Below are 26,115 nucleotides of genomic sequence, written 5' to 3' on the forward strand. Positions count from 1 at the left end.
GGGCTTTAAAGGTCAGCACCAACACTTTGAATTGTGCTCGGAAACGTACTGGAAGCCAATGTAGGTCTTTCAAGACCGGTGTTATATGGTCTCGGTGGCCGCCCCCAGTCACCAGTCTAGCTGCCGCATTCTGGATTAGTTGTAGTTTCCGAGTCACCTTCAAAGGTAGCCCCACGTAGAGCGCATTGCAGTAGTCCAAGCAGGAGATAACCAGAGCATGCACCACTCTGGCAAGACAGTCCGCAGGCAGATAGGGTCTCAGCCTACGTACCAGATGGAGCTGGTAAACAGCTGCCCTGGACACAGATTTGACCTGTGCCTCCATGGACAGCTGTGAGTCCAAAATGACTCCCAGGCTGCGCACCTGGTCCTTCAGGGGCACAGTTACCCCATTCAGGACCAGGGAATCCTCCACACCTGCCCGCCTCCTGTCCCCCAAAAACAGTACTTCTGTCTTGTCAGGATTCAACCTCAATCTGTTAGCCGCCATCCATCCTCCAACAGCCTCCAGGCACTCACACAGGACCTTCACCGCCTTCACTGGTTCTGATTTAAAAGAGAGGTAGAGCTGGGTATCATCTGCATACTGATGAACACCCAGCCCAAACCTCCTGATGATCTCTCCCAGTGGCTGCATGTAAATGTTGAAAAGCATTGGGGAGAGGACAGAACCCTGAGGCACCCCACAAGTGAGACCCCAGGGGTCTGAACACTCATCCCCCCCACCACTTTCTGAACACGGCCCAGGAGGAAGGAGCGGAACCACTGTATGACAGTGCCCCCAGCTCCCAGCCCCTCAAGACGGTCCAGAAGGATGTTATGGTCGATGGTATCAAACGCCGCTGAGAGATCCAGCAGAACTAGGAAACAGCTCTCACCTTTATCCCTAGCCCGCCGGAGATCATCAACCAGTGTGACCAAGGCAGTTTCGGTCCCATGATGAGGCCTTAATCCCGACTGGAAGGGATCCAAATGGTCCGCTTCTTCCAGGCATGCCTGGAGTTGTTTGGCAACCACCCGCTCAATCACCTTGCCCAAGAATGGAAGATTTGAGACTGGGCGATAGTTGGCCATTGTGGCTGTGTCTAAAATGGTTTTTTAAGAAGCGGTTTAATAACCGCCTCTTTCAGCGGGTCTGGGAAGGCTCCCTCACGGAGGGAAGCATTCACCACCCCACAAAGCCCATCGCCCAGTCCTTCCCGGCTAGCTTTTATAAGCCAGGATGGGCAAGGATCCAGGAGACAGGTGGTTGGCTTCACTCGTCCAAGCAGCCTGTCCACATCCTCGGAGGTAACAGATTGGAATTGATCCCACGCAACTTGACTAGACAGGACTCTAGCACTCTCCCACCCCGGCCCTGCCCCCATGGTGGAGTCTACTTCTTTCTGAATCTGAGCGATTTTATCTGCAGAAAACTTTGCAAAATCATTGCAGGAGAACATGTGGCCCGTACTGGGCCCCGATGTTGCAGGTGGTTCCGCTAAACTGTGAACCACCTGAAAAAGTCTCCTGCTGCTGTTTTCTGCAGATGCAATAGAGGCGGTGAAGAACTTCTTCTTCGCCGTCGCTATCGCCACTTGGTAGGCTCGACGTTGAGCTCTAACCTGTGTCCGATCAGATTCGGATTGAGTTATCCACCACCGGCGCTCTAGCCGTCTCAACGATTGTTTCATTGCTCTCAGATCCATGGAAAACCACGGGGCTGTCTGGGCTCCATGCAATTGGAGAGCGTGCTTCGGAGCCAAACAGTCAATAGCCCTGGTTAACTCCACATTCCAGCAGGCCACCAGGGAATCAGCTGAAAGGCCATCAACATGGGATAAAGCATCCCCTACCACTCTCTGGAAACCATTTGGACCCATTAAGTGGTGGGGGCGGACCATCTGAATCAGTCCCACCTCCCTGCAGAGGGGATGGGTCACAGAGAAGTCCAGTTGCACCAGGAAGTGATCTGACCATGGCACTTCTTTCGTTTCACTTTTACTTAGTGTCAGATTACCAACATCCATAGAGGTAAACACCAGGTCCAAGGCATGTCCGCGGCTATGGGTTGGGCCAGACTTATTCAGGGACAGCCCCATGGAGGCCATGCTTTCCACGAAGTCCCCAGCAGCCCCTTGTAAGGTCGTGTCGGCATGGATGTTAAAATCCCCTAGGACGACCAAACTAGGTGTCTCCAGGAGAACATCCGCCATGACCTGAAGCAGCTCGGGCAGGGAATCCTTGGTGCAGCGGGGAGGTCGGTACACCAAAAGGAATCCTGTACTGCCCCTATTGCCCAACTTCCAGAACATGCACTCGAAAAACTGGGTCTTCTCAATAGGACGCCTGGTGCAAACTAATGACTTCCTAAAAATCACTGCAACCCCCCCTCCCCGCCCACATGACCTGGGTTGCTGGTGGACAAGCAGCGGCAAGGACAGGCCCATCTGCTTCATCCAACCAAGTCTCTGTTACACATGCCAGGTCAAATCCTCCATCCATGATCAAGTCATGGATGGCAGTGGTCTTATGAATCATTGACCTGGCATTGCACAGCAAAACCTTCAGGTCATGTGGGTATCCCTTGCTCATTCTAGTATCCATCCGGTCAGGACCAGACCCGGAGGCAGGAATAGTCCTCAGACATCGACTAAACCTGCCCCCTCCGTAATGACATGGTCTAGTCTTAGCGTAACTCCTCCTCCTACCCGTGATCACTGAGATCGGTTGTCCCAGTGCACCCCCCCCCCCGTGGAACATGCCCCAGCCATTTTGTGATCTGGGGCCCACTCCCCGGCAGCCCTGACCCCTCCCCTTAAGAACAAAATAACACCTTAAACAAACAAACAAACAAACAAAACCAATAAAACAATACAAACAAAAATCTGTAAAAATTACAAAAACAACAAAATAAAAAAATCCCCCAAGCCCAACCAAACATCCACCCCACCCCCACCCCCCACATACAAAAAATTCAAAAGAAATTTTTAAAAACATTTTAAAATATTTGAATAAAGGCATCTATCATTTGCATCAGCACAGGAATAGTAACATGAAATTTAGAAATAAACAAAAGAATATCATCTGCAGATGAAACCGATTTATATTCAACTGAATTATGTACTGCTCCATAGATCAACAGTACCTATGAGTACCTATGTTGTCCAATAGCACAAGCCAAGGGTTCCACACAAATATTGAAAAGCAAAAGTGAAAATGGACATCCTTGTCTAGTGCCTCTAAAGTAGCAGAAAACATAGCATTTACTATTATTGTAGATGTGAGCAAATCGTATAATATTGTTACAGAAGCCCGGTGCCTGTCCTTCTCTCCTCCAACCAGTGGCAAGAGTGCATGGGGCCGCAGGCACACGCACAGGGTCTGAGTCCCTTTGGAGAACAGAAGACATGGTGGAGAATGTTGTGTTTTGAGAAATATGGTTTATTCACTTATTTACACCTTCAGTCTCCATGCAGGGAGCCCAGATCTTACAGTATGGCCCACAGCAAAACAGGAAACCTTTCATGTCTGTCACCCAATTACAGTGGAATGGACTCCCTTGGGAGGTTGTGGGCACTCCTTCATTGGAGGTTTTTATATCTCTGTATTAGATAACTATATACGGAGTTGTAATTGTTAATTCTCACTGCAATGTAGTATACCTTTATTTTTTTTTTCATGTATTCACTTTTAATTTTTATTCTATCTTGTTTGTTTTAAGTGTTGTTTAAAAAATAAATAAAAGGAGCAGAAGAAGAGACTTAAACTAAGATCTGAAGGGGAGGCCAATCCTGATGTCCCACCACTGGCTGCTCATTGTGTGGTGATGATGTGTAGCAGTATCAGATTACTGGAACTCCCTTCACTTGGAGATGGTCACAGAGATTTCACAAGTGGAGTTTCAGCATTGCCTTAAGACTTGTTTCTTCACCCAGGTCTTTCCTTGGGGGAAGGTGAGGTTTTTTGGTTAGTCTGCCTGAAGAGGAAATGTTCCGTCTGCCGCAGAAATGGAATTGCCTTTATTGCACGGTTTTATTACCTGCTCTAATTATTTTTATTTATCATTATTGCGTCTAATTTTAGAGGCAAAGATTCATAGTAACCAAGCAAAAGACAAAACATCTTAACTATTACACAACAGCAAAAATAAGGGGTGGCATTCACAGCTAGACCCACTCAATAGGCCCATTAAAGTTAATTGAAACTAATGACGAAGTTAGGATCATCAATTCATTTATTTCTTTTTATTATCACCATTACTAACATGACTTTGAATAAAGCCACAGTATCAGAGGAATGGCATTTTCATAACCGAATACACTCCTAAACCCTTGATACTCAAACTAATAATTATAACTTTTGAAATGAAAACAATGATTGGTGTTATTATTTTAATGGCTGCTATTCTCCCTGAAAAGGTTGAAAATAATTTATGCCACTTGACATTAAGTAGCCTTGTTCCCAGATAGTGAACTGGGTTAGTAGTCCATTGATAATAGAAAGCTTCTCTTGTTTTCCCCCTGTCTTTTTGGATATTTTCCCACAACAATTTCCGCTTTTAATTTATTTATTTATCTCTCTCTTTTTTTTTTAATTCTCTTTATTAATTTCCATTAAAACAGTCAAACACAAACAACCACAAAACAAAATCATTACAAAAAGGAAAACAAACAACAAAAAGAAAGAAAAAACAAGAACATCCTACAACTAATTGACTTCCCTCCACCTCGGTTTTAGATTATGTAATAGACCTAGTATTGACTTTGCAACAGCCAGACACTAGTACTAAAAGAGTATTAGAATTAATTGAAATATTTGGTCGAGTAGCAGGTTTTAAATTGAACAAACAAAAAACGAAAGTGTTGGAAAAAAACTTAACAATGGAAGAAAGAGAGAGTTTTCAGAATGAAACAGGCCTGGAAATAACAAAAAGGGTAAAATACCTGGGGTTAAACTTAACATCCAAGAATGTGAATTTATTTAAGGATAATTATGAAAAAACTTGGGCAGAGGTCAAGAAAGATCTGGAAATATGGTCAAGGTTGAAACTTTCCTTGTTAGGCCGAATTGCTACTATTAAGATGAATGTATTGCCTAGAATGCTGTTTTTATTTCAGACGTTACAGATTTTGGACAGGATGGATTGTTTCAAGAAGTGGCAGAAAGACATATCAAAATTTGTCTGGCAGGGCAAAAAGCCCAGAATTAAATTTAAGATTTTAACTGATGCAAAGGATAGAGGGGGGTTTGCCCTGCCGGACTTAAGACTTTACTATGAATCGGCAGCTTTCTGCTGGTTGAAACACTGGCTACTTCTGGAGAACACTGATATTTTGGACCTGGAAGGGTACGACAATAGTTTTGGTTGGCATGCATATTTATGGTATGACAAGGTAAAGGTGTACAAAAGTTTTAAAAACCATATTGTGAGGAAAGCATTGTATAACGTTTGGACTAGATATAAAGATCTGCTGGAAAGTAAAACCCCTAGGTGGGTGTCACCAATGGAAGCTAGGGAAGTAAAAAAGCTTAATATGGACTCTAAATGGCCAAAATATCATGAAATTTTAGAATATGATGGTGAAAGGGTGAAACTTCAGAGTTATGAGAAACTAAAGCCTAAGGTTCGAGATTGGTTGCATTATCATCAGATAAATGAGACATTTAAACAGGACAGAAAAATAGGATTTCAGAAAGAGAAGTCAAAATTAGAAACAGAACTGTTGGAACCCAATACTAAGAATTTATCAAAAATGTATAACTTGCTGTTGAAATGGAACACACAGGATGAAACGGTGAAATCAGCTATGATTAAATGGGCACAAGATATCAGTCATGATATTATGTTTGCTGACTGGGAACAGTTATGGACCACCGGTATCAAATTTACTGCATGTAATGCTTTAAAAGAAAATATTATGAAAATGATCTATCGGTGGTACATGACCCCAGTCAAGCTTGCAAAAATTTATCATTTGCCTAACAATAAGTGTTGGAAATGTAATGAGACTGAAGGCACTTTTTATCACCTTTGGTGGACCTGCCCAAAGATTAAAGCTTTCTGGGAAATGATCTATAATGAAATTAAGAAGGTCCTTAGGTGGACTTTTCCTAAGAAACCAGAGGCTTTTCTCTTGGGCATGGTTAAAGATTGGTGTTAAAGAAGGATAGGATTTTCTTTATGTATGCCACCACAGCAGCAATAATTCTACTGGCAAAGTATTGGAAGACGCAAGAACTACCTACTCTGGAAGAATGGCAAACAAAGGTGATTGACTTTATGGGACTGGCCGAGATGACGGGCAGAATCCGTGACCAGGGGAAAGAGACAGTGGAAGAGGACTGGAAGAAATTTAAAATATATCTCAAGAACAATTGTAAAATTGACGAATGTTAAGATGTCAGGGGGTAAGAGGTAAAGAAATTGCAGCAGTAATCAAAAAAAAACTAAAGGAACTTTTATGAAAGGGAATTAAGATAATGGACCTAAGGGTTGCTAAAGAATCACTAAACAAGAATGCAGGGATGGGGAGGTATGGGGAAGTCAAAAGAAAGAAGGGTATGAAACGATCAGTTGGAAATTATGTTGTTTTGTGGTACTTTTGTTATCTGTTTGAAAAACGAATAAAAATTATTATAAAAAAAAAAAGATTATGTAATAAAAGGTTTTTCCCCCGCAGTTTCGATTTATAACATCTGCACGTCGTAGGGTTATATTGCACCTATTGTGATTTTTTAATTTCTTACATCTGCTTCGATATATGTTATGAATTTGTTCCATTCCTTAATAAACTTTGTTTCTTTCTGGTCTCTAATTTTTTGTGTGAGGTTTTTTGACAAAGGTGTATTTAAATAATTTTTTTTAGTTCGTTATAAATGAGTTCCCAAAGCTTTTTAATTTTTTCACATGTCCACCACATATGGTAGAAACTTCCTTCCTTATTTTTGCATTTCCAACACACTTTGTCTCCAGTCTTATAAATTTTATCTAATTTTACAGGTGTGATGTACCATCTGTACATCATTTTTTCCATATTTTCTCTAAGTGCAACACAGGCTGTGAATTTCATATCTTTATTCCAAAGCTTTATCCAACTGTCATATTCCAAATTATGTCCCAAATCTATGGCCCATTTTACCATAACTTCTTTTATCTCCTCATCTTTAGTGTCCCATTCTAACAATTGCTTATACATTTTTGATAAGAGTTTGGAATTCCCTTCTAATATTTCTACCTGAAATCTAGATTTTTTTTCGTTCATCCCTATCTTTTTGTCTTCAGTCCACAGAGCGTTAATTTGATGAAATTGTAGCCAGCCCGTTAATTTGTCTCTCAACTCTTCATATGGTTTAATTTTCCATCCTTTTTCTGTACTGACCAATAGATCTTCGTATGTCCATCTTTCACCTTCCATATTTATTTTTTTTAATTGTTAAAATATCAATTGGTGACAACCACCAGGGAGTATTCCTTTCAAGCAGATTTTTGTTTCTTCCCCATACCTCTAGCAGTGGTCCTCTAATGATGTGATTGGAAAATCCTTTATGTACTTTTCCCTTGTTGTGCCATAAATATGCGTGCCATCCGAATCTGATGTTGAAACCTTCTAAATCTAATAAGTCTGTATTCTTTATGACAAACCATTCTTTAATCCAACAAAGGCATGAGGCTTCATAATATAATTTTAGGTTCAGTACCGCAAATCCTTCTCTCTCTCTACTGTCTGTAAGTAATTTAAATTTAATTCTTGGCCTTTTCCCCTGCCAAAGTATATTCATTTTAATTGCCGCCATCCTTCCTGACCATGATAGTTTTATCCTGTTCCAAGTATCTAAGTTCTTTTTTATTTCTTTCCAGGTATTTAAGTAATTGTCCGCCATTAGATTTATATTTTTCATGGTTAACCATATTCCCAAGTATTTTACCTTTTTTACCGCCTTAATTCCAATCTGTGACTCTAACTGGTTTTTCAAGACTTCCTCCATGTTTTTTGTCATCATTTTAGTTTTTAATTTATTTAACTTAAAGCCCGATAACTTTCCAAATTCCTCTAATAATTCTATTACCCTGCCGACACTTTTTTGTGCATCTTCTAATGATAACATCAAATCATCAGCGTACGCTTTCAATTTATATTCTTTTGTCCCAATTTTAATTCCACGTATCTCTGGTGTTACTCTAATCTTGTTTGCGATTATTTCTAATACCATAATAAACAAAAGAGGTGACAGAGGGCATCCCTGTCTCGTGCCCTTTGAGATTTCAAATGGTTCAGTTACGTCATTGTTAATGATCAGTTTAGCTCTTTGGCTTGAGTAGATTGCCTTTATTCCCTCCAAGAAGGTGCCCTCTATCCCTACTGTTTCCATGCATCTTAATAAAAATTGCCAGGATACATTGTCAAAAGCCTTTTCGGCATCAATAAAGATTAGTGCCACAGGGATTTCATTCTTACATTCCAGATATTCGATAATGTTTATTATGTGTCTTATATTATCTTTTAATTGTCTGTTAGGTAAAAATCCGGCTTGATCTGTATGGATAAAATATGTTAAGCATTTCTTGAGACGGTTAGCCATTACTTCTGCAAAGCTTTTATAGTCGTTATTTAGTAGTGATATCGGTCTATAATTTTTCATATTCAGTTTGTCTGTATCCGGCTTAGATATCAATGTAATATATGCTTCCTTCCAGGAGTCTGGTATCTTTCTTCCTCTTAGGATGTTATTTGTTACTTCACACAGCACAGGAGCTAGGTGTTCTTCTAATACTTTATAATACTTAGCGGATAACCCATCAGGCCCTGGAGCTTTCCCCAATTTCATCTTTTTTATCACCTCTTGGATTTCTTCAATTTTTATGGGTTTGTTTAGTTGTGTTTTCTCTTCTTCTGTTAATCCTTTCACTCTATTTTCATCCAAATATTTCTTTATTTCTGTTATATCTTCTTCTTCTCTTTTATATAGCGTTTCATAGAATTTAATAAAATTCTCCTTTATTTCCTTGGGGTCTTCCACAGTTTGCTCTTCTATTTTTATTTTGTTAATCACATTTTGTTTTTTGTTTTTTCATAATTGCCATGCTAAATGTTTCCCCGTTTTGTTAGCCGATTCAAAATTTTTTTGTTTCCATGACTTAATTCTCCATTCCACTTCTTGACCTATTAGAATTGAATATTGCGTATGTAACATTCTGTAGGTTTGTTTAATCTGTACTTCACTTGGATTTATTATTAATTTTTTTTCACATTCTCTTAATTGAGTAAGTACCGTATTTTTCTTTTTTTAAAAAAAATATTTATTAGGTTTTTATAAAAGAAAAAGCACATAACAACCAAAATAAATAAATAAAAGTACCGTATTTTTGTCCCATAGGACGCTCCGTCCCATAGGAGGCACCTAGTTTTTTGGGGGGGAAATAAAGGAAAAAATTTTCCCCTTTATTTCCCCCCCAAAAGCAGGTCGGGGAAACCGAACCAGGTCGAGGAACGGTGCTGCGCCTCGCTGCTGTCCCCCGAGCTTGTGGGGCTGGCCAATGTCTGCCTCAGGCGGCAGGCTGCTATCCGCAGTGTGGGGAACCCTGCGGGGAACTCCTGCAGGGCTCCCCACGCTGCGGATGTCTGCCCGGCGCGCGGGGCGCTTTGCTTCAGGGCGCCTCGCCTGCCGGGTGGCAGGCTGCTATCCGCAGCGTGGGGAGCCCTGCGGAGACCTCCTGCAGGGCTGCCCAGGCTGCGGATGTGCTCCCGAAGCGCCAGGCGCTCTGCTTTCAGGGCGCCCGACGCTCCGGGAAGCAGGCTGCTATCCACAGCCTAGACATCCCTGCCGGACCTCCTGCAGGGCTGCCCAGGCTGCGGATGTGCTCCTGAAGCGCCGGGCGCTCTGCTTTCAGGGCGCCCTACGCTCCGGGAAGCAGGCTGCTATCCACAGCCTAGACATCCCTGCCGGACCTCCTGCAGGGCTGCCCAGGCTGCGGATGTGCTCCCGAAGCGCCAGGCGCTCTGCTTTCAGGGCGCCCGACGCTCCGGGAAGCAGGCTGCTATCCACAGCCTAGACATCCCTGCCGGACCTCCTGCAGGGCTGCCCAGGCTGCGGATGTGCTCCCGAAGCGCCAGGCGCTCTGCTTTCAGGGCGCCCGACGCTCCGGGAAGCAGGCTGCTATCCACAGCCTAGACATCCCTGCCGGACCTCCTGCAGGGCTGCCCAGGCTGCGGATGTGCTCCTGAAGCGCCGGGCGCTCTGCTTTCAGGGCGCCCTACGCTCCGGGAAGCAGGCTGCTATCCGCAGCCTAGACAGCCCTGCCGGACCTCCTGCAGGGCTGCCCAGGCTGCGGATGTGCTCCCGAAGTGCCGGGCGCTCTGCTTTCAGGGCGCCCGACGCTCCGGGAAGCAGGCTGCTATCCACAGCCTAGACATCCCTGCCGGACCTCCTGCAGGGCTGCCCAGGCTGCGGATGTGCTCCCGAAGCGCCAGGCGCTCTGCTTTCAGGGCGCCCGACGCTCCGGGAAGCAGGCTGCTATCCACAGCCTAGACATCCCTGCCGGACCTCCTGCAGGGCTGCCCAGGCTGCGGATGTGCTCCTGAAGCGCCGGGCGCTCTGCTTTCAGGGCGCCCTACGCTCCGGGAAGCAGGCTGCTACCCGCAGCCTAGACAGCCCTGCCGGACCTCCTGCAGGGCTGCCCAGGCTGCGGATGTGCTCCCGAAGTGCCGGGCGCTCTGCTTTCAGGGCGCCCGACGCTCCGGGAAGCAGGCTGCTATCCGCAGCCTAGACATTCCTGCCGGACCTCCTGCAGGGCTGCCCAGGCTGCGGATGTGCTCCTGAAGCGCCGGGCGCTCTGCTTTCAGGGCGCCCTACGCTCCGGGAAACAGGCTGCTATCCGCAGCCTAGACAGCCCTGCCGGACCTCCTGCAGGGCTCCCCAGGCTATGGATGTGCTCCTGAAGCACCGGGCGCTCTGCTTTCAGGGCGCCCGACGCTCCGGGAAGCAGGCTGCTATCCGCAGCCTAGACAGCCCTGCCGGACCTCCTGCAGGGCTGCCTAGGCTGCAGATGTCTTCCTGAAGGCTGCAGAGCAAGAGGGTTCGGTGCACACCGACGCTTCTCGCTCTCCAAGCTTCAGCGAAAGCCTGCATTCGCCCCATAGGACGCACCCAGATTTCCCCTTCATTTTTGGAGGGGAAAAAGTGCGTCCTATGGAGTGAAAAATACAGTATTTCTTCTTTTTTTGTTCTCTTAACTTTTTCCTATAACTATTCTGATTAATTAGAAACCCTCTTAGCACTGCTTTACTAGCATCCCAGACTTTACTAGCATCCCAGACAATGTCAATGTCAATGCCGCTTTGCCGTGCGTTTGTGGGGAGGGCTCTTCCCCCTGCTAGCCCATTCTCCATCTTGGGCTTGGGGACGGGCCCATACTCCACCTCAGCGTGAAGGACTCCAAGGAGGCCCGGGACACTGCTGCTGCCGCTTTGCCGGTGAGTCTTGGGGAGGACCGCTCCCCCTGCAAGCCCATTTTCCACCTTGGGCCTGGGGGCGGGCCCCAGACTCCACCTCAGCATATAAGGCTCCACGGAGGCCTCGGAACATCGCTGCTGCCGCTTTGCCGTGCGTTTGTGGGGAGGGCTCTTCCCCCTGCTAGCCCATTCTCCATCTTGGGCTTGGGGACGGGCCCATACTCCACCTCAGCGTGAAGGACTCCAAGGAGGCCCGGGACACTGCTGCTGCCACTTTGCTGGTGAGTCTTGGGGAGGACCGCTCCCCCTGCAAGCCCATTTTCCACCTTGGGCCTGGGGGCGGGCCCCAGACTCCACCTCAGCATATAAGGCTCCAAGGAGGCCTCGGAACATCGCTGCTGCCGCTTTGCCGTGCGTTTGTGGGGAGGGCTCTTCCCCCTGCAGGCCCACTCTCCATCTTGGGCTTGGGGACGGGCCCATACTCCACCTCAGCGTGAAGGACTCCAAGGAGGCCCGGGACACTGCTGCTGCCACTTTGCCGGTGAGTCTTGGGGAGGACCGCTCCCCCTGCAAGCCCATTTTCCACCTTGGGCCTAGGGGCGGGCCCCAGACTCCACCTCAGCATATAAGGCTCCAAGGAGGCCTCGGAACATTGCTGCTGCCGCTTTGCCGTGCGTTTGTGGGGAGGGCTCTTCCCCCTGCTAGCCCATTCTCCATCTTGGGCTTGGGGACGGGCCCATACTCCACCTCAGCGTGAAGGACTCCAAGGAGGCCCGGGACACTGCTGCTGCCGCTTTGCCGGTGAGTCTTGGGGAGGACCGCTCCCCCTGCAAGCCCATTCTCCACCTTGGGCCTGGGGGCGGGCCCCAGACTCCACCTCAGCATATAAGGCTCCACGGAGGCCTCGGAACATCGCTGCTGCCGCTTTGCCGTGCGTTTGTGGGGAGGGCTCTTCCCCCTGCTAGCCCATTCTCCATCCCCGGCTTGGGGACGGGCCCATACTCCACCTCAGCGTGAAGGACTCCAAGGAGGCCCGGGACACTGCTGCTGCCACTTTGCCGGTGAGTCTTGGGGAGGACCGCTCCCCCTGCAAGCCCATTCTCCATCTTGGGCCTGGGGGCGGGCCCCAGACTCCACCTCAGCATATAAGGCTCCACGGAGGCCTCGGAACATTGCTGCTGCCGCTTTGCCGTGCGTTTGTGGGGAGGGCTCTTCCCCCTGCAGGCCCACTCTCCACCAGGCCAGGGGGCGGGGCCCACGCTCACCACCGCCGCAGCCTCGGGGACACTGGTGCTGCTGCAGCGGTTGTTGGAAGTGTTCTTATATGTTTTAAACTGTTTTTATTTTTTGCTTTGTTGTACCACCATAAGCGGTGGTTTTTATCCATGTACTTTTATTTTGTTTTGATTTATTTTGGGTTGGGGTGGGGTGGTTGGGGAGTGGGGTGGGGATTGGTTTTGTTTTCATGTAATTGTTTTGTTTGTTTGCTTTTATATTCTGTAAATGGAGGCAAGTATGAGGCTTGGGATTCCTACTGTGGAGGGGCGAGGGAGGTATGGCGGTGGGGGCAGATGTCATAGGCGAAGGGGATCGAGATACGGATATGCTCGTACCCCTTCCAATCTGCACCCCATCCCGAGAGACGAGGGTAGGGTGAGCAAGGATTACTCACCTCCGTCACTGGTGTTCTGCAATGCCAGGTCTATAGGCAACAAAACCGCCACCCTGCGAGATTTCTTCACCTCGCAGGGGGTTGACCTGGCATGTGTGACTGAGACCTGGGTGCGCGAAAGGGATACTGTTACCTTACGAGAGATGGCGCCCCCGGGTTTCTCCGTCCTTCACCAGTCGCGGACTGTGGGCCGGGGGGGAGGGGTGGCGTTATTAATCCGGGAAGATTGTTCTTTCAGGGCTCTACCATCGCCATCGATCCCCGGCATTGAATGTGTTGGCCTAGTGTGGGGCTCCGAGGTGAGCTTGGCTGTCTGGCTGGTGTACCGGCCACCTAGCGCACCAGCAGCCACCCTGTCAGGCCTGCTGGAGGCGGTGGCCGGCTGGGCCTTGGAGTTCCCTAACCTATTGGTATTGGGGGACTTCAACATCCATGCTGATGCCACTCCCTCCTCACAGGCTCTGGACCTGGTGTCTTCCATGGCGACACTAGGGCTCTCCCAGTTTGTTTCGGGCCCCACACATCAAGCAGGCCACACGCTGGATTTGATCTTTGGCGTCGGTATAGATGTGATCATGTTTCCTTCGATGAAGGTGCCATGGTCTGATCACTATGCTCTGAAAGCCAGGATTGACGTTCCACCCCCACCCTGCTTGGGTGGCGAGCCAATTTGGGCTCGCCCGCAGAGGCTGATGGACCCTGATAGATTCCGTCAAGCCTTGCGGGACCTTTCTCCCCCTGGCGACTCATTGACTGAGCTTGTTGAGGCCTGGAATACCCAGCTCCTGGCAGCCATCAATGAGATCGCACCTAAGCGCCCTCTGCGACCCCGCAGAAACCGGGCTCCCTGGTTTACCGAGGAGCTCCGGAAAATGAAGCGGGACCTCAGACGGCTAGAGCGAGTATGGCGGGGTGCCCGTGACGGAGCCTCAAGAACATCTTATAGGGTTTTTATGAAAACCTATGAGATGGCAGTGAAGGCCGCTAAAATGTCCTACTTCTCGGCCTCCATTGCATCCGCTAGCTCTCGCCCGGCGCAATTATTTAGTATAATTCGGTCTTTAACGTCCCTCGAAGGACAGCCAAATTTAAATAACAATTTGACACACAGCTGTGAGGCATTTGCGAGCTTTTTTGCGGAGAAGGTCTTGTTGCTCCGCCATGACCTCCCTGCCAATTTGGATACAATAAAGGAACTGGAGGCCCCTCGACTGTCCTCGGGTTCAGTATTGGACCACTTTGACTGGATATCCCCAGCTGATGTAGACAGATTCCTCCGAGCTGGAAAGCCCACCACCTGTCCTCTCGACCCGTGCCCATCCTGGCTGATTAGAGCGTGTCCAGAAGAGGTGCGGGGCCCCCTGGGGGATATCATCAATCTGTCCCTTGGCACCGGGACATTCCCAGGGGAACTGAGGAGGCAGTGGTGCGCCCGCTCTTAAAAAAACATCATTAGATCCCTTAGATCTATCCAATTACCGCCCAGTCTCGAATCTTCCATTCCTGGGTAAGGTGATTGAGAGAGCGGTTGCTGAACAGCTTGGTAGGTTTCTGGATGAAACATCAGCTCTGGATCCATTCCAGTCCGGCTTCCGCGCTGGTCATGGGACCGAGACGGCTCTGGTCGCCCTAACAGATGATCTCCGCAGGCAGCTGGATCGAGGCGGGTCGGGGCTGCTGATTCTTCTAGACCTGTCAGCAGCCTTCGACATGGTCGATCACGAACTCCTGGACCACCGCCTTGCCGACGTGGGGATCCAGGGCACAGTCCTTCAATGGCTGCGCTCGTTTCTCTCTGGTCGGGGACAGAGGGTGGCGCTTGGGGGGGAATTGTCATCCCGCCACTCCTTGGTGTGTGGTGTGCCTCAGGGTGCAATACTCTCCCCGATGCTTTTTAACATCTTTATGCACCCCCTCGCCCAGCTTGTCCGGAGTTTTGGGCTGGGCTGCCATCAGTATGCTGATGACACCCAACTCTATTTGTTGATGGACGGCCACCCGGACTCGGCCCCAGACACACTGATCAGATGCTTGGAGGCTGTGGCTGGATGGTTACGTGGGAGCCGGCTGAAGTTAAACCCTTCAAAGACAGAGGTCCTCTGGCTGGGACGGGATGACATGGGACTGAGGGGGCAACTCCCATCTCTTGCGGGGGTGCAATTAGTGCCAGCACTGTCCGTTAAGAGTTTGGGTGTAATCTTCGATACCTCCCTCTCCATGGAGGCGCAGATTGCAGCTACAACAAAGGCGGCATTTTTTCATCTCCGCCAAGCTAAGCAGTTGGCTCCTTACCTCTCTTGCCCTGACCTAGCCACTGTGATCCACGCGACGGTCACCTCCAGACTGGATTATTGTAACTCGCTCTACGTGGGGCTGCCCTTGAGACTGACCCAGAAACTCCAGCGGGTGCAGAATGCCGCAGCGAGACTCCTTACGGGGTCTTCGCTTAGAGATCACATTCATCCGGTGCTATACCAGCTGCACTGGCTCCCGGTGGAGTACAGGATCAGGTTTAAGGTGCTGGTTTTAACCTTCAAAGCCCTATACGGCCTAGGGCCCTCGTACCTACGGGACCGCCTCTCCTGGTATGCCCCACAGAGGAACTTACGATCTTCAAATAAAAACACCTTGAGGGTCCCAGGCCTCAGAGAGGTTAGGCTGGCCTCAACTAGAGCCAGGGCTTTTTCGGCTGCGGCTCCAACCTGGTGGAACGCTCTGTCACAAGAGACAAGGGCCCTGCAGGACTTGACATCTTTCCGCAAGGCCTGCAAGACAGAGCTGTTCCACCTGGCATTTGGTCAGGGCGCAGCCTGACCCCCTCCTCTGGCAATCTTTACAAAGCTTTAGTTTATGGTTGCCATCAATTTTGATTTTAATTCATTTTTATAATGTTTTATAATGTCATACTGTTTTAATGTTGTTAGCCGCCCTGAGCCCGGCTTCGGCTGGGGAGGGCGGGATATAAATAAAATTTATTATTATTATTATTATTATTATTATTATTATTATTATTATTATTATTAATGTTCAAATCAAAGTAATCTTTTATAGTTATTTTGGCCTTCTCAATTACCTCATCGTTTTCAAAAAGGTACTCGTTCATTCTCCATCTGTATGTCCCCTGTATTCCACTTTTTAACTCCAAAGTTTCTGAGCTATGGTCAGAAAGGGTTCTAGGTTGAATTTCACATTTTACTGCTCTTGTTGTTAATTCTCTTGAGACCCATATTTGGTCCAACCTAGCCCCACTTTGGTGTGGTTCAGAAAAATGTGTGAATTGTTTCGTTGTTTGATTTTTATGTCTCCAGATACCTATCAGGTCTAGATTTTCCTCAAGATTATTAAATGTTCTTGGTAGCTTCCCTTGCTTCAATTTTCTTCTTTTCGCACTTCTGTCTAGTTCCAGTATTGGCACAGCATTCAAGTCTCCAAGTAAGATTAACTTATGATTCTCCAGATCTAATAACATTTGTTCCAATTTCTTAAAGAACTCTGCTTTATTTATATTTGGAGCATAAACAGTTACTACATTAAACTTTTCTCCCTGGTGATTAATTTGTATTCCCAGAATTCTTCCTTCGTCATCTTTACATGTTAATATTGGTTCCCATTTCTCCTTCACATATATCACTACCCCTCTTTTTTTGTTAATATCTGAATTGACAAATTCTCTCCCTAACCTTTTATTTGTCAAAATATGTTTGTGTTTCTTTGCCACATGTATTTCCTGACAACAAATCACATCAAAGTTTTTATTCTTTAACACCTTCTCAATTTTATTCCTTTTAGATTTTTCATTCAAACCGTTCACATTCCAAGACAATACCTTCAACATCATTGTAATATTTAATTGCTATCTGCTCTGGTCTTTCTAATTTATATTCTTGTCGACCTCTTTCCAGTGATCTCTTCCTCTTCCTCCTCCTCTGCCTCTCCACCTACTGCTCCCTCCTCCTCCATGTCACCTTCTTCTTCCTCTCTCCCTCTCTCTTCCTTATCCGTATTTTCTTCCTTCTTTCCTTTCTTCCCTTCTGTGTATCTCTCTCCTCCTCCATACCTTTCTTGCACATTTCCAAGATCTTTCTCGTATCTTCTTAGGAATTTTTTCACTTCTTGTGCATCTGTCAGTCTGAATCTTTTGTCTTTGTAATAAAAGGAGATTCCTTCAGGAAACTCCCATCTATATTGTATAGTATTCCTTTTTAAGACACTTATTATTTGTCTATATCCTTCTCTTTTACGCAAGAGTCTGATTGGAATTTCTTTAAAAATGATAATTGGCCTGCCTTCAATTATTAATTTTTTTCGATAACTCGTTCTTAACATTGTATTCTTCATCTCAGTTGAGTTGAAGATCACTAAACAGTCACCGGAGAGTTTTTTTGACTTGAACTGTTGGGATTTCACCTTAATTCTGAAAGCATTTACTACCATATATGCTAGTTCTTCTTTTATTTCCAACCATTTCGCTAGTTCCTTAATCATTTTTTCTTTTATATTCTCATTTGATTCTTCTCCCACTCCTCTAAATTTTAAACTAAGTTGTTTCTGTCGCATTTCTGCCATGGCTAGACTATCCCAAATTTGTTCTTGTGTTTTGTTCAGATCTCTTATTTCATCCTTTATTTTTTCTGTCTCCTTCTTATGTTCCTTCATTTCTTTTTGAATTTTCTTATTGGTATCTTCCATTGTTTTTGACCTAACTGTCAAATCTTGTATTTTACTAGAGAGTTCTCCTACAATTCCTTCAATTTTTTTATCTATCTGTTCCTGCACCTCACCTAGTTTGCTTTCCATATGTAGTTCGCTCTGTTTAAATTCCTCTTTGATCTTTAGCCACAGAATGTCAAGATCTTTAATTTCCTCCTGTCGTGATGCCTTTCTATCTCCTGGGGTCCCTCCTACATTTTTTCCCATTTTTTCCTGACATTTTGTGGTTGTTTTCACAATTTGTCTATTTTAATTTTCTGTCTCTCCCCTAGGGGCGCACAATCTCTTTTTGCTTTCCTTATTTTTCCTATATCTTAACCAATCTCCTTTAATTTACAGTATTGTTCTCTTGCAATTATACTTTTCTTCTTTTATCTTCTTACAATTTTCTTTATACCTTTTAATGTCGTATTTTCCTTGTTTTCAAACAAAGTGATATCTCTAATATCAATTAATTCAGCTATCTCCTAAATACATCCAATATATATCCACTAGTCTATTGAAAAATGTCTACTAATATAAATTTGTAAATCCGTTTAAATGAATTAATACTTAAAATAAAAGAGTATGCCTTCAATTACAGCCCAAATACAACTCGACCTTGCCAGTTTTCTCAAACTGTATGTCTTTAACTACAAAACATAAGTACATTCCCTATACTCTTATTTTTTCTTCAATTACTTCCACACTCTTAATGTATTCCTAATGACGTGTGACGATATGGTATATATATTCCCAAACCATCCCTTTAGGACCTTAACTTCTAATGAAGATTCAGTGAATTTCCCCCAGACTCAAATGACCATTATGTATATAAAAAATATTCCTATTAATGTAACTTTCTAGAGTCCACGTGGATTCTGATAAGGGGAAGGTAATTTCCTTTTTTAGCTGGAAATAAAGCACTCAGTTCACATCAAAATCTTTAATCTTCAGCCACTTGTTGGCATAATCCATATCGAATAAGGGCTATTCTATGGTTTGGACCTTGGTCCAAAGTCTGGTAGATCTAATAATCCAAGCCTTAATCCGCGGTTTAATAATTTGGACTGGACCAAATCTAAAAAGTAGTAAGTCCCAATTTCCTATTCATGTTCTCAAATCCAAGTAATGTCCTCCACTTTCCAGTTGATTCTGTTGTTTTTTGCTTCAGCACTTAAATGTAAATCTCTCCAAGAAGGGAAGAAAAGGGGGTTAACTTAAACCCAATTTTTCAACAGTTCTCAGCGGATTCCACCTTTCTTTATACTATATTCCTCCTTCCTTTATATTCTCTTTGTATAGTATTGGGGGGGGGGAGGTTTTTATTAATCATACTATATTGATAAATCATTTAAGTTCCAACAAGGGGGAAGCAGAAGGAGTGAAAACAAAAAGGCACAAAAAATGAAAAGAATAGAAAAATATAAAGAGGGAATAATAATAGGACAGTCTAGCAGGAAATCCTGGGTGTGAGCATCCCTAGGACCCCCCTGATTTCTATAAAAAATTAGGAAACTTAAAGGTGGAATGGGGGCTAAGGCACAAAAGAATGTCGGAAGTTATAACTCAAATATATCCCTCTTTCTCAAGCAGTTCCAAATTAAAAGAAAAAGGTGTTCTTTCCAGTCTTCTCTTTTCTTATCTTTAGTGCGGCTTTCTTGTCTTTTGTGCAGCTTCTAAGCTTTCTTTCAGTCTTTCCATTGTTGTTTTTTTGGTTGCTCTTCAGCTAGCCACCTCAAGCTGTTCTTTCAAACGGCTCTGTATTGTTGCGTTTCAAATTATCTCTTTCCCGAAAAGGGAGCAACAAAGTTTTCTAAATAGTCTTTCATCTGTTACCTTGTATTTAATGCTTAAAAGTCTATTTGCTTCAACAAGTGTTGCCGTGGACTTTTATTTTGTACTCACACAGGCTAGAGGCTACTTCCTTCTTTATCCCTGCGACTTTGTATCCTGCGCCATTTTAACTCCTCTACCGGGATGGATTCCTTACTTTAATCCTTCAACATCCAGTGTTCACTTAGTGTGTTCTTCGAATTTTTAAAGTTAAAATGTTCTACTCACACTAAGGGTTCATTTTTAAGTTTATGGAGATTCATTGCTTCTTTAGTGGGAGCCAGAGGCATCGCAACACAAGGTCGGTGCTTTCCTATTGCGCTTGCGACCCCCCTTGAGATTTTTTTGGGGCGCAGTGCCTTTGCAGCTCCCCCAAGCCCCTGTGTTGTTCGAAAAGCCCCCAACGAGGCTTTCCACGCTCCCATTCTATCCGCGACGGAAACCGGAAGTGTAGTAAAGTTAGTCTTATTTAGAAAATTATTCTTTGGTCAAGCAAAGGGAGTGAAGCCTTGTGGGAGTTTCATCAGCCACAAGGACCCTGGGAAAGAAGTGTGTATCTTTAAACTCTAGACTAAATGGCTCCTTAGTTGAAAGCTTTATGGGAACCGAGGAAGCCTTGATTTAATGAAAAGATCTAACACCTGAGTTTGAGGGTGTAAACATCCCCCCTCAGTGATGCTATCTGTCCTTGAGTTGCTTGGGAATGTGTCTCTGGCTAATTTCCACAGAAGGGAGGAAACCCTTTGATTTAAAGTTTGGATTCCAAATTGGCCCAGCTGTCAAGGGGTAAATTGATTGACCAGCAAGCCGGTCATTCCAAACAGGCTGGAAGTATTTCTGATGTATTGCAGCTGCCGACTTTAAGTGAGACTCAGGCTAAAGAGCTCTATGAGGCACTGCAACCTTATAGCAACACATTTAGCACCAAGCCTGGTAAGACTCACTTGGCTCAACATCATTTTGTTACGGGGGACACTCCCCCCATTTCCTCACGTCCATACCGAGTTGGTGAGGCACATGCGCAGAATATTGAGACTGAATTGAAAGAAATGCTGGAGTTGGGAGTTATAGAACCTAGTAAGAGTGCTTGGGCTTCTCCCATAGTCCTGGTTCCAAAACCAGATGGATCTATTCGTTTTTGCATAGACTATCGAAAAATTAACCTAGTTACTGTCCCTGATGTGTTTCCCTTACCTAGAATTGACACCTTGATTGAGAAGTTGGGACGGGCGAGATTCATCACTGTCATGGATTTGACAAAAGGGTATTGGCAAATCCCGCTGTCCCCAGAAGCTTCTGAAAAGTCTGCTTTCGTCACTCATGTAGGCTTGTACCAGTTTAAAGTGCTGCCGTTTGGATTACGAAATGCTCCTGCAGCTTTCCAACGGTTAATCAACTCCTTGATTCATGACCTGAATGAGTTTTGCTGTGCTTATTTGGATGACCTAGCAATTTTTTCTGAATTGTGGCCAGAACACCTTAAGCATGTGCAGAGAGTTTTGGCCCGGTTGCAAGAGGCAAACCTGACTGTTAAAATATCAAAATGCCAGTTTGCCCAAGGGGAAGTAGTGTACTTAGGATTTAGAGTGGGGTCAGGAAACATCAAGACTTTAGAGGCCAAGGTGCAGTGCATTCAAGAATGGCCTCGCCCCATCGTGAAGAAGGATGTGCAGTCTTTTATCGGGTTGGTGAATTATTATAGGCGCTTCGTCAACCATTTTGCAACTTTAGCTGCTCCGCTCACCAACCTTTGTAAGAAGTCTCTGCCAGTTAGAGTAAATTGGACCGAGGAGTGCCAAAGGGCCTTTGATTTGTTAAAACATGCCCTTATGAGCTCCCAAGTCATGCTGGCCCCAGATCAGAGACGTCCGTTTATAGTGCAAACTGATGCCAGTCAGACTGGACTAGGAGCAGTTTTGCTCCAAGAAGATGAAAAAGGAAATTGGCGTCCCGTGGTTTACTTGAGTAAAAAGTTGATCACTTCTGAACAAAATTATTCAACCATAGAGAAGGAGTGTTTTGCTTTGGTCTGGGCTCTGACCAAACTGCGTCCTTATCTGTGGGGTAACACCTTTGAGGTTCAAACTGACCATTCTCCACTGTGTTGGCTGGAAAGGGTAAAATCATCCAACCAGAAATTGCTTAGGTGGAGTATGGCCCTTCAGGATTTTCAGTTTAAAGTCACTCACATCGCAGGAAAGAGCAACGTTGTTGCTGATACTTTGTCTAGGATGTACCAATCTGTTCCATGAGATGTTATTATTGAGTATTGCCTAAGAACTGTGAAAAATCGGATTAGGGGGGTGCTGCTAGTAATGTATGTTTTAAAAGCTGCTGGAGCCCCCTGGACCGGATGATCTACCTCAGTATGTAAATAATTTTCTTTGATGAAATTATGGGACTTCACCCTATAATTTCATCTTAGAGGGGAGGGTGTAGTAAAGTTAGTCTTATTTAGAAAATTATTCTTTGGTCAAGCAAAGGGAGTGAAGCCTTGTGGGAGTTTCATCAGCCACAAGGACCCTGGGAAAGAAGTGTGTATCTTTAAACTCTAGACTAAATGGCTCCTTAGTTGAAAGCTTTATGGGAACCGAGGAAGCCTTGATTTAATGAAAAGATCTAACACCTGAGTTTGAGGGTGTAAACATCCCCCCTCAGTGATGCTATCTGTCCTTGAGTTGCTTGGGAATGTGTCTCTGGCTAATTTCCACAGAAGGGAGGAAACCCTTTGATTTAAAGTTTGGATTCCAAATTGGCCCAGCTGTCAAGGGGTAAATTGATTGACCAGCAAGCCGGTCATTGGTGTATTCAAAAATAATTTGAGTCTTATGATTGGCTTGAAAGTTACGACGCCTCATGCGAATTGTGAATAAAGGATCAGGGAATTGTTTGAGAAATTGCGCTCTCTGCCATTGCTCTGCAATCCGCATAGAGGCCCGGCTCTGATGTCCCATCTTATCAGCCGTCGTTTTGTCTTTTGAAATGGAGATCTTCAAAAGCCTTCAACTTGCAGAGTCCTAAAGGTTTCAACTATCCCATTGTGTGTTAGAGCTTGTGAGTATGTATAGCTAGTTATACTATGCAATGTTCTTATTTTCTTATCTGTAACGTTCAAAAGAGTGCCTGCTATTCTAGCATGTTTTTTATGTTATTTTTAAAATAAACCTTTTAAGAATGAAACTGTTTTAGTTGTGTGCCTTTCCGGAGGAAATAGCTAAGTCCTAGCCTTACGCTTGGTTACGCTCTACCGTAGAACTTCTGCCTGCAAGTCTGTGGATGCAGCTTGTGGAACAGGGGGATAGCCAGGTTAAATGGGTCACAACCTTCTCCCTGGGTTGTGATTCTGGGTCCCCTGGACATAGGGAGTGGTGGCAGCCCTACCGGGTCGGGTTTGTTCTGTTCTGGAAAAAGTAATTCACCCGCCAACCTTGCCCTGGGCGTCCTAGTCTGGCCGGAGAGCAGAGACAGGAGAAGGGAGGGGCAAGCGGTTGGGGGTGAGCATTACTACAGGAAGTCTATTTATTTATCTCTTTTAAAAATTACTTGAGTATAGACATGACTAAGTTAGGTCCATTAATTTCAATAGGTTTGCTTTCAGTAGGCCTTTGTTATATACAACCCAAAGTAATGAAAGGCAAATGAGTCAACTACAATTCTACCTTGAATGTCTGGGTAAATGGCCATGTACAGCAAAGCCCAGTGCAGGGTTGTAGAAGTTGTTTCTGTTCCAGCAAAAAACAGATCCAGTGTTGATTGTAGGAGGCTTTCTTCATGGAAACTGGAAGGGGCATCCTCCTTAAAGCAAAGAAAATGCACCAGGGAGTTCAGCTGTCATTAAAAACTCCATCCTACTGTCAGCCCCATATGTCAAGAGATCACCAAGGGATTCAGTGACTCTAATCCTGCCTCTAGGAAGATCCAGTCAAGAGTCCTGTGACTCTCTGGTGCTGGCATAAAGTTTGGGTTTGTTCTGGTCAATAATTCCTGGTCTGGGTTTATTCAGGCAACTGAATCCTTTGGTCATGAGATGCCTCCACTGCAGAGATTCTTTTAGTCATGTCAACTGTGCGCTCTCACAAACCACCGACTAGTGGTGAAATCCAAGCAGTGAACAAGTGGGGAGGTGTATCCCCACAAAATACATGACCTCATATTCTGTGCATGCAGAAATGTATTTTGTCTGAAGTCATAAATTCAACAGAAAGAATATGGTCAGGCACTAAGGACAAGCCACATGACTAGTTCTGGTTTTTAATATTGCTTCTCTGCCTTCTACTACTGTTTTGTTATTAAAGATACATACTTTTTTACCTTTTCATCTCTCACCTTGGCCATTTCATTTAGGTAGGCGTCAATGAAGTCTCTGGGTTCAGATGGGTTCCAGTCTTCTTTGTGTTTTTCAATGATTTCTCTCACAAAGGATTTCAACTGCCCCCATTTTTTAAAAAGTGTCTGATGGGGCCCTGGCAAGTGCTTCATGACAGTAGGAAATGCATCGTACAGCTGAGGAAACAAACACTAATATCATGTATGTGCAGGGAAAACCCTCTCAACAATCATTCACATTATGCTGCTGTCATGGGAAAGAAGCTAGCAGTAATAAAGGCTGGTGTGCACAGGCTCAAAGATGGCAGACTCTCCTGAAACCAGAGCAAATATTGCACTCACCATTGCTTATGATGGGACCCTATGGCAATGTCTTAACTTCTTGGTTAGAAATGTTTGGACTGCAAATCAAATGGCACCATGGTGCTCAGTTCTGCAAGCACAACTTGTAATTCACTGATTGACTTCCCATGAAGATGATTACCATCATTTGAAAAAGGCATGTATCAATGCCTGAACATGTCACAAATATGTAGAATTTCTATTTAATGATACCCATTGACATGAGTGTCAATTTACAGGTCATAACTGCTGTGTGTGTAGAATTAATTCATGTATATCATTTGTGATGACATCCCTCTGTTCCCATGCCAAGATTTTATTCAGCCAAACATGTTATTCTCACCCTTTAAAAATACAATCTGTGCTGAAGAAACCTGAAAACTGAAAGCAAGTGAATAAACAGTCAGCAAGAATGAAGGAGCCAAATCAATTCTGTTGTGGTTATCCGAAAAAACCCAAAGAAGACCTACCATGCTCCAAAGATTTCCCTGAAAATGGCACGCGTCAACAAGCAAGTGCAATAACTTGTGGAAACGGCTGTTATGGTAATCAAAGCGGTCCCCAAAAGTGATGGAACAGATGATATTTGATACAGCATTATGAATCTGAAATTGAGGGTCAAATGGCTGTCCTGGAGAGAGAGAGAAAATGGTGCAGAAGGAATTGGGGTGCTTCTAGCTTCCATATAACAAAAACAGGAGGGGACCATCCCCATCAGAGACAATATAGAGACACACTGATATACCAAAAAAAATGCACTTCAAACCCTACTCTATTTGCGACGTTGGTTGTCAAAATTATCAAAAATCTGCAGATATCCTCAAAACCCAACCTTTGTTCTTACTCTGTTCTAGTTCAGGGGGTTTTAGCTCCCATGGCAGGTTCCCGCACTGAGCTTCACACTAGAACTTTTCTGCACCCCAACGAGCCTCTGTGGAGCTTCCTATCAACACCCCCTTTGCCATCACAGGGCTATTCCAGTCCAAGCAGAGCTACATTTGTGTGAAGAAATAATGCCAGAAAGCTTCGCAACCTAGCTAATGAAGTTTTGACCTAGTTCATACAAAGTAGCAACTTAAGGTAAGTATCATAGGTGGGCCACAGGATTGTTGATTTTGGTTCTCACCTTTCTCAGCTTCTATTGCTTCATTTAAGTAACAGCTTTCCTCCTGTATTCTTTCTTCTAAAGACCTTTTGCCCAAACCAAAGTTTCTGAGTGTTGATAAGGCAAATCGTCTTTGTTGTTTCCAGATGAGACCATTAGAGAAGACCAGTCCTAGATAGGAAGGAGTAATAAGTATGTACAGCAAGTAAGTAAATTTAGCAATCCTGTTAATTCCAAGATGGACTCCCCTCTGCTTTCCATTATTCTGCTTTCCTGCTCATGACATGTTGGAAAGACTGCAAGGCATTAGAAACTAGCTAATTTGTGCTGGAGGCTTTTATCTGGTTGCTCTGAATTCTGCTGTTTGCTGTTTCATTGATTTGCTTTTTGTGTGTTTCACTGTTTGGGTAGAATTTTTAATACTAATTTTATTTTGTCCTGTGAAACACTGTGGGAGCTCTTGATAGAAAGGCAGCATACAGTTTTTTACTTAAAAAGCAACAGTTTTAACAGTTTAATAGCCCATATTTGGGCCCAGGTTGAGATTTTCCCAGTTGGCTCCAGCCCTCTGGTTTTTCCATCTTCATAGCAGTTGTCAGAACTTTGGCAGTTTAGGCATTAGATAGACATAGTCTTGCTTGGAGGGAGGTTATAGCCTCTGTCTGGCCCTTCTGAAATTGGGTCCGGGAAGATGCTTCAGTCTAGATACCCAG

General features: G+C 45.0%; 2 protein-coding genes across 3 annotated transcripts in view; both read right to left on the reverse strand.

Moving 5' to 3' along the window:
• LOC307219176 (cytochrome P450 2J1-like) overlaps positions 1 to 26,115 on the reverse strand; it is a gene marked incomplete at its 5' end in the record, with an annotated part of 87,533 nt that overhangs the window by 4,365 nt on the left and 57,053 nt on the right. The gene's annotated exons all lie outside the window — the stretch shown is intronic.
• The window catches only part of LOC307219144 (cytochrome P450 2J2-like), a 38,343-nt gene that overhangs the window by 3,750 nt on the left and 8,478 nt on the right, over positions 1 to 26,115 (reverse strand). Inside the window, exons 3-6 of one of the 2 annotated variants that reach the window (XM_079982142.1) lie at positions 25,424 to 25,573; positions 24,768 to 24,928; positions 23,941 to 24,132; positions 23,289 to 23,424 (exon numbers count right to left, since the gene is read on the reverse strand). In XM_079982142.1, coding sequence (XP_079838268.1) covers positions 23,289 to 23,424; positions 23,941 to 24,132; positions 24,768 to 24,928; positions 25,424 to 25,573 — 639 coding nt within the window. The remainder of the gene's footprint in view (positions 1 to 23,288; positions 23,425 to 23,940; positions 24,133 to 24,767; positions 24,929 to 25,423; positions 25,574 to 26,115) is intronic. The other variant, XM_079982143.1, reaches the window with a different exon arrangement.

The sequence above is a fragment of the Podarcis cretensis genome (assembly GCF_951804945.1).
Source record: "Podarcis cretensis genome assembly, chromosome: 6".
NCBI classification, from domain to species: domain Eukaryota; kingdom Metazoa; phylum Chordata; class Lepidosauria; order Squamata; family Lacertidae; genus Podarcis; species Podarcis cretensis.